Source organism: Erythrolamprus reginae, chromosome 3 (assembly GCF_031021105.1).
Source record: "Erythrolamprus reginae isolate rEryReg1 chromosome 3, rEryReg1.hap1, whole genome shotgun sequence".
NCBI lineage: Eukaryota > Metazoa > Chordata > Lepidosauria > Squamata > Dipsadidae > Erythrolamprus > Erythrolamprus reginae.
Window position 1 is genome coordinate 36,860,702 of NC_091952.1, and position 9,056 is coordinate 36,869,757.

Here is a 9,056-nt window from a genome sequence, read left to right on the forward strand (position 1 = left end):
GGACATTCTGTTAAGAGTATTCTGTTCTGTTCTGAGATGGGTGGGTGGATGGATGGATGGATAGATAGATTAGATGAGAGAGAGAGAGAGAGAGAGAGATACAGAGAGAGAGAGAGAGAGAGAGAGAGAGATACAGAGAGAGAGAGAGAGAGAGATACAGAGAGAGAGAGAGAGAGAGAGAGAGAGAGAGAGAGAGAGAGAGAGAGAGAGAGAGAATAAAATACATAAATGGTCGCCACGTGGGCAGTGTGGCTTGAGTATACCGTTTAAGCAAACTAGGAGTTAACTGATATCCAAGTCGTAAAGTCCGGCCTTGTGTCCCAGACAAGAAGGGAAAGGGGGCCACCTCACGCCGGTGGAGTGACAGGAGGATGTGAGCAAGCAACTCAGACCGGCCCAGAGCGCAGCATCCCGAGGACAACCACGGGCGGACACTCGCGCTCGGCCACTCCCCTAAAGTGGCCGGAGGTCTGACGGTCACAGGGCCAAGGTGGATTGAACTGTGAACGCTGTCCGCTGGGAAGACCTTTAAAGTTCAACTCAGTTTTTCTGCTTCTTTTCCAGAAATGCCTAACTTTGCAAGGTAAAGAAAAGGGCGGGGGGGGCTTTCTCTTATCTATTTGAACCTCCGCCTTATGTCGCGCTTTAATTTCCCCTCTCTTTTTTTTTGCAATAATTACAAGCCTCCCTCTCGGAAGACCAGCTTGCAGCGAGGGTGGATTTCCCCTTCAGCCACCTGAACCCGACCTACCTATTCCATTTCGCAGGTTTCTCTTTTATAAGTCCTTTTTTTTTTTAGTCTCTCTTCCCCGCCCTTCCTCCTCTTCCGTCCTTTCGATTCGAAAGCCCGGCTGTCAGTCAACGACTTGACTTTTTGCCTCTCCCCAACCTTCCTGATGGAGTGTTGGCGCCCCGCCTTCTTCCTCCGCTTTTGTCCAGCCTCCCCCCTCCCCCCCAAGGAAGCTCTCATTGGGTGAATGACACGCTTGTCCCACCGCGGGTCCAATCGCAGCAAGCTTGCTTGCCCACGAGCGAGCCGGGAACTTGCAAGTAAGTGTGTGCGACTGTAAGGAAGAGGGGACGCGGTAGCTTTTAGGGAGAGCCGGGGTTAGAGCATCGTGGGGGATCGTGGGAACCCGCCCGGGCTTTCATAGCCTAGGAGATCACCCACGGCTTCGAAAGTACGGAACAGAATCACCAGGGGTGACTTGCTGGGAATGGAGGGGTTTGGGAAGAGGGCGGAGGTACCCCAGAGTTGATATTTATTTATAAATAAATAATATCTTAAATATAAAATATATAATAAATGTATAATTTATTTAATATATAATTTATAGAAATATATAATATTTTCAAAACGCGCAGGATCTCTAGATTCCAGTGCCCCGTGGAAAAGAGGAGGAGGCTTGTCATCACGGACCCAGCCTGGGCAGCTAACGGTCTGGGCTGGGTGGTTTTTATCATGAGTGTCTCTTTGCCCTCCTTTGCCTCTGGTTCAGAAGCAGGACTTTGAAAGGAAGAGATTCCTGAAGTTCCTGATCCTTTTGCTTTTCGGATTTTTGCCATGCAAGATTTGCAAACCTCCCAACTTCTACATAAGGAAATTCCCAATCTAGATTGGTGGGAACCGGAGTGGAAGTAACCAGGGATTACTAAGGGAACTCAAATAACTATAGACTAGCTTGCTGAAGCTTGTGCAGCTCCAGTCAACATAGTCCCTTTAATTAGGTAATGGGAGTTATAAAAAGTTGAACAAAAGCAGGTTTTTTAAAAATGTGCATGCATGTGTCTGTCTGTCTATATCTATCTATCTATCTATCTATCTCTCATATTCATACATGCACACCATCATGCTAAAGGATTGAGAGCAAAATATTTTGAATACAACAGGCCTAATTCTTTTTTTTTAAATGTATGAATGGAAATTTTGAGTCCCCAACTCAAACTTTAAAAATGTAGAATTACTTATGGTTTGACTATATTATATCAAGACTCCAATGTACACATTTAATTAGTGGTAGTGTTTTGAGGCAATTGCTTTTTGAGAGTTTATTATCTTGTTAATTATCTACATTAATTCTTTTAAAATCTGGATGCCTGCAGGCAAGGCTGGGTGAAGGCAATGATATCATTATGTGGTGGTGTTTCTTGCTGAATCTGATAACTGAACTTAAACATATTTACACGAAGATAAAATTGCAGTGATTGCAATCGCAGTTCCTAAACACATTGATTAGGAAGAAGAAGAATCAACTTGCTTGATTTAAGAATAACTTTTGAATTATATACAATATCAAGGATAAATATTAGGTGAATTCTCTCATAAATAAAAGTCAAATTGCATCGTATTTCTCTTTCAGTTCAGGAAAGAGTTTCAGGCTTACTCATAATTACTCCAAACTATTGAATTGTAGATTTTTAATGTGTGTAATTCTCTTTGGATTCAAGCAATGAATACACTATAAAAGCTAACTCCATAGAGCGCAAAATGAGTCTTCTATTAAATGTGATGCACATATGCTCTTTAAAACAAATTTGTGTGCATTTCATTGAAAGCAGCATATTAAACATATAGAGCGGTATTGTGTCAGGCCTACCAAACAAGGAACTCTAGATTAATTGGTAAAATTTGCTGTATGTAGAATGTTAATGTTTGGTTTCTCTTTTGACAGCAAAGGCATAAAGAAGAAAATGGCTGGTGACTATGATTTGCTTAAAAGTCTGCAGAATAACTGGCAAGAACTGAACCATCTCCGAGCAAAATACTTAACATCAAGGAAAAGTCCATCATCTGTTGGGATTAAGTCCTTGTTTTGTGATCAACAGCCATTGCCAGGGGAGAATATGAACATGCAGCCATTCGCTCCTAAGAAAAGTGTTCGCCATCGTAATCCATACTGGCCTGATGAAGAAATACGGACCTTCATTGAGATCTGGGGCGATGACCAAGTCCAAGCCTCACTGGCCACAAACTTTCGCAATGAGGCACAGTATGAGTGGATCTCTAATAAGATGCGAGAATGTGGCTATGACCGGGATATGAAGCAGTGCCGCTTGCGTGCCAAGGAGCTTCGGCGAGGATACAAGGCAATTGTTTCTGGAAATAACTCTTCTGTGAGTGGTCAACGTGCCTTGCCATTTTTTGATTCTTTGAACAGTTTCCTGTGCATCCACAAGGGCCTTGTGGTATCCAAAGTTTCTCTATCTATAGATAGGAGGAATCGTGAAGTCCAAAAATTGGCCTTGGAGCAAGAAAAAAATGAAAGGCTAAGTGTTGTCTTGGTTTCTGATGATGATGAAGCATCCATCCCAGAACCTACAGATGACTCTGATGGCTATTTTCAAGATGCACAGATGGATTCCAAAACTGCACATGCCCAGTCTCCAGGTGATGAATGGGAATCTCATGGAGAAGATGGCCTTGCAGAAGATGTGGCTTCACCTAGTTTCCCTAATACAAGAGGAGATGGTCATTCCATCAGTTCAGGTGAACATTAGGAGTTAGCATCAATTTCAGAAAGATGGCTAAATTAGGGAAAGCTGTGCTTAATTTCTTTAAAGTGGGTAGGGAAATACTGTCATTTAATGTTGCATAAAATTCACTGATTTAAGTGCAGAAGTTTTGACATTGCTTTCTTAGTGTTTGCACCTGTTCAGAGGTTGTTTCTTTTCCTAATTTGACTTGCCCCAAGTTTAAATGTTAGTGAATTCTAAATGTGGGTTGTGTTTGATCACTTGATGACTTCTATTTCTTTCTTTCAATGTAGGTCCATCTGGCACTTTTTCCAGAGCATCCCTGGTTGATGCTGACAGAATAAGCAACAACCACTGGAATAGGAAACAGAGGAGACAATCTGAAACTGCTTCAGACATAGTAGATGCCATTTCCCAAGTGGGTGACAGGCTGGTAAACGTTCTGTCTGATTTGCACTCAAAACACAGCGAAACTGCTGAACTTGCACAGAGCAGAGCATGTGATTCCCATAAAGAGGATTTTGTCATACTTGCCAATCATGTAAATCAGGCTGCTCAAAACGTAGACAAACTGATTACTCTCATGGAGACATCTACCAGGAGGATAGCAGATGCCATGGACAGGCAGACAGTTGCCTTGGAGAATCTGGCACAATTGTTTGCTGCAAGAGCACCAGCAATTTCAGTGCCTTTGGCATCCCAGGAGCAGTTTATGATGGTGTCTTCTCCCAGAATTTGTGTATCCCTCCCATCAAACCCAGCAGAAATATACAATACTGTGAACACTTTAACAGGAAATTGCACTTCTAATCAGAAAGCACAAGATTTGCCTGCTGAAGACTGTCAACCAGTGGCAAAGAAAATAAAAACGGAAGATTTAGTATACAGTGGTACCTCTACTTAACGAACTTAATTCGTTCGGTGACCAGGTTCTTAAATAGAAAAGTTTGTAAGAAGAAGCAATATTTCCCATGGGAATCAATGTAAAAGCAAATATGTGTGTGATTGGAGAAACCACAGGGAGGGTGGAGACCCTGTTTCCTCCCAGGAGATTCCTAGGGAGGCCCCACGGAGGCTGCTCCCCGCCTTTTCCGGCCCTGTTTCCTCCCAGGAGATTCCTAGAGAGGCCCCACGGAGGCTTCTCCCTGCCTTCTCCGGTTACAGTTTCATAGGCTCGGGTTTGTAAGTGGAAAATGATTCTTGAGAAGAGGCAAAAAAATCTTGGAACACCCAGTTCTTATCTAGAAAAGTTCATAAGTAGAGGTGTTTGTAGGTAGAGGTACCACTGTATTTGGAATTTAAGGATAGCCATGAACATATGATGGCTTTTAATAGATTCTACTAAGGTACTTTTTTTTTAATCTCTAGATGGATAATATAAAAGACTTAAATCATTTGGTGATTCAAAGAGAAACCATTTTTAAAAAGTTGTGAATCATTATGAACATTTTCACTGGCATATAAGATAAGAGTAGAGAAATCTTTTGTGTGTTATAAAAATCCTGTTATTAAATCAATACGATATGCTACTACTATTAGGCTATTATCTCTCCCTAATTTCACTGTGCCAGATAAATCAATTGGCAGCCCAAATTTTTGTCCCAATTTTTTTACATACACTTTTCAATACAATTGTGCTGCTTTTGGAAGTTTGCAAGCTAAGCTCCTCAAAGCCATGTTCATGTCTCTTGCTCTTAGAAGCTGAAATGAAGCCAAATGCTTTGAGAAAGGAAGCATAGGAAATTTCTCACTTAAAGCCACTTTACTATAGTCCCATGAGTTCTATGTGACTGAAACGCTTGTCCTGTTTTAAAGATGAGAAAACATTAATAGCCAGTTCCCATCAGAAGCTGCCACCACATGCTATGGCAGGGCTGTTGAGAGAGATGACCAAAAGCATTTGAGGAACCAACTAACTTTCTCATCTCCGGACTGAAGTCAGCATTTGTTTCTAAGAGCAGCAAGCTTGGTGTCTTGGGCAAATGACTAGGAATGTCAAACATCTGACTTCTGCCCGCGAAAGTCGAATTTCCACGAAGTAGAGATGCGGAAGTAAATACACCATTTTTGGCTATGGACAGTATCACAAGCCTTCCCGTAACACTTTAAACCCCTAAATTACCATTTCCCATTACCTTAACAACCATTTACCCACCCTTATTACGGGTACTCACCATTGAATAAGACACTTAGTGATCCTGATATTTATAAACATAATTATTTCTTAACAGTAATTATTTTTTTTGTTATTTATTTGCAAAAATTATTACTTTGGCGATGACGTATGATGTCATTGGGCGGGGAAAACCATAGTATAGGGAAAAAACCGTGAAGTATTTTTTAATATTTTTTGAAAAACCGTGGTATAGGCTATCCGCGAAGTTCGAACCCGCGAAAATCGAGGGAACACTGTACATCCCTGTTAAAACGCCAGGTTTTTGAGATGTAAAAAACTCAAACCAAGATAAATCACTTGTTTTGGGGGGGGGGGGGGTTGACCTTTAATATAACATGTAAGCTGTACAATTCAATTGAAAGCCAACAAATATTTTGGGAATAACAAACCAAAACAAAATGATGTAATTGCATAAGTGCGTAAATTTGGCATTTTAACGGGTGTGTCGACTTCACAGTGCTGTTTCACCTAACTTGCAGAGCCTCTTCACTTTTTGGGAGAGAACCATATTGTGATTAAGTAAAATTATTAAATTTAATCTACCATCCTTTAGATAAGGGAGCCATGTTTAGTACACCAATCTTGTGATTTACACAGGATAGTTAAGCATGTTCTTTTCAGATATTTTGGGTTATAACCGCTCGCTTTTACTTTGGGCTTTGTTGGTGAGGGCTAATGGGAATCAGGCCAACAACATCTGGAGGACACAAGGTTGACTCTCCTTGACTTTCCTCATAAATGGGAAAGTTATTAATAACTGGGCATTTTTTTCTGAATTTGAAAAACTGAGGAAAAAAATTACTTAATATTTTTTTTTGCCAAATGACTAATTCATGTCTTTTTTCTCCCAGACAAATAATCCAAATAAAGTTTTCACTTCACATTTGTTGTTTCTTTTTTTCAAATAAGATGCCAAAATTGCTTTCAGAAATTTGGCTCTTTTGAGGAATATAATGCAGTCCACTTCCTTTTCCTTTTACATCTCTTTAGTTATGTGCTATTCCTCTAGTGCCCCCCCACTCTCCACCACCACCACCCCAAAAAAACCCTATTCAGCAGTAATATGATAATTAGACTTAAGAAAAATTGTCCACTGATTTTTTCTCATCAATCTATTGCCTGATGGGGATGGGGAAGATTGTAACCATCAAGATTCAACATGGAACGCTATGTATGGGTTTTAATTGTTTTAATGCTTAAGATGTTTTTAACATTTTATTCTGTTGTTAAGCTGCCTGGAGTCCTTTGAGAGTTGGGTGACAGATTGATTGATTGATTGATTGATTGGTTTTGTTCAAATATGCCTCTTCATTTTTCCTCTGGCATTGGAAACTTTTTTTAAAAGTCTAGTTACCATATGTGTGTTCTGCCCAGCTATGGACCACAAAGAATGCAGCACACACAAAGTGTGTACAAACTTTAGTTTTACTAATTAAGGACTACTAATGAGATTTCTTAGTCATCAACACAAATGGTGTTGTTATCACCATTTGTGTTTGATGATAGATGATAACCAACACCATCAAGGTGTTGGTTATCACCTATAAAGCCCTACATGGCTTCGGGCCTGACTGTTTACGGGACCGTCTCCTGCCACATGCCTCCCAGAGTTCCATTAGATCGCACAGAATTGGCCTCCTCCAAGTCCTGTCAACTAAACGATGTAGGTTGGTGGGACCATGGGAGAGGGCCTTTTCTGTTGCAGCCCCAGCTCTATGGAACCAACTCCCCCCGCCCCTCCCCCAATGTTCACACTGCTCCCACTCTGCTGGCTTTTTGAAAAGCTGTTAAGACCGGGGGGGGCGTGAACTCTAATATCAGACGTGCCTAAATTATTTTTGGCTGGATGTATGTTTGTTAGATTGATTTTAGGGGTTTTATAATGGGTTTGTTAGGATTATAATGAGGTTTTAATCTACTGTTGATGTTCGATTTCTTTTTATTTTTGTACTATTGTATTATTTTTTTATTATTGTAATCCGCCCTGAGTCCTACGGGATTGGGCGGCATAGAAGTCAAATAAATTAAATTAATTAAATACAGTTTAAAGACATGAAGGAATATGAACGAAGTTGTTTCCTGTAAATTATTGCCTTTGTCATCATCCTTTAAATAGACTAGGGGCAGTAGCCAATTATCCCCAAGCCTTTCTCCCAAGGAGACCTCCTCCTGGGGAACCATTCCTGCCCTTTGGCAGCTCTGCATCCCCATGCAATGAGAATAGGCTCCTCCAACTCTTCCTCATCACTGATGGGAGTTTCCAGAGATTGTGAAGGCCTCTGGCAACGAGTCCTCTCCAGCCTCCTCACTGTCTAACTCGGGTACCAGCTGCATTGGCCCCTGGTGGATCACGACATCAGCCTCTTCGCTGTGGACATCAGCTACCAGCTACACGGGCTGCTGGCGGGCCACAACAATATCAAGGAATATCTTCAAGTGTAATCCAAACATGAATTCTGTAAGACCTTAAAGATTTATTTTATTTATTTTTATTTATTTATTTTGTCCAATACACAATGAGGATTTTAGTGTGTGTGTGTGTATATATATATATATATATATATATATATATACACACACACACACACACACACACACACAGTAAAATACATGATGACGGTTATAGAGGAGATACTCATAGTAAAATATATCTAAGAAAGAATAGAAAAGATTAGATACATTCATTTTAATATTCAATATTTAATATTCGAATGCTTTTACTTAGATGTTGTCTCTAATTTTTTCGAGCAGGCCATTTTTGTTGCATTTCAGGTGTGTGCAGATTGTTTAGGTAGGATCATAGTTGGCCTTCAATTGGCATGCTGAGCAGGGGTAGGTTCTAACTTATCTCACCGCTGGTTCGCTTCCTCCTGCACTGAAAACCAAGCTTCTACACACGTGCAGAAGGAAAAAACAAGATGGGTACACCTATAGTGCCACCAAGAGAGCTAGTTCAGGGGCAGGGCCAATCGGCTCCTGGTTCAGCGAGCAGGGGAAAATTCCCACTACTATCGAAAATTCCCTACTTCTACAGAACCGGTCCGAACCAGGAGGAACACACCTCCAATACTGAGGGTTGCTTTTAAGCTATGGTAAAGTGAAATGGATGTATATTAGATATGATCACATACATTCTTTTTCCTCTGTCATCTTAAAAATCATAATTTGCTATCAATTTTTGGAGGCATTCGGTTGCTGGCAGAATTGTTCAGGGCTGTGTGTGGTTCTGGGGTTTGGGATAGCGTAATTTGGGTTAGAGAAAAGTTGGAGTTATCACAAAGGTTGCAAGTGTAGAATGTTTTTCCATCTGTTTGTTTCCTTTCCATCTTTTGTCCCCCAGGTATTTCACTCAAGTCTTATTTATTATCATGTGATGAAAGGCTGATATTTGATATCTTGTTTGGCA

General features: G+C 40.7%; 1 protein-coding gene across 2 annotated transcripts; it reads left to right on the plus strand.

Moving 5' to 3' along the window:
• The first annotated feature begins 546 nt into the window (after positions 1-546).
• Positions 547-6,534, plus strand: LOC139165613 (uncharacterized). Of its 2 annotated transcripts, none has more exons than XM_070748819.1 (3): positions 547-583; positions 2,673-3,487; positions 3,768-6,534. In XM_070748819.1, exons 1-3 carry the CDS (start codon positions 567-569, stop codon positions 4,376-4,378), a joined length of 1,443 nt encoding a protein of 480 aa, XP_070604920.1. In that variant the 5' UTR covers positions 547-566; the 3' UTR covers positions 4,379-6,534. The 2 variants fall into 2 exon arrangements, with proteins under 2 accessions (XP_070604920.1, XP_070604921.1); XM_070748820.1 differs by lacking the exon at positions 547-583 and adding an exon at positions 1,075-1,181.
• Positions 6,535-9,056: the final 2,522 nt, after the last annotated feature.

Coding starts and splice junctions, on each gene's coding strand:
- LOC139165613 (XM_070748819.1), top strand. Junction 3,488..3,767: donor TGGTCATTCCATCAGTTCAG/GTGAACATTAGG, acceptor CTTTCAATGTAG/GTCCATCTGGCACTTTTTCC.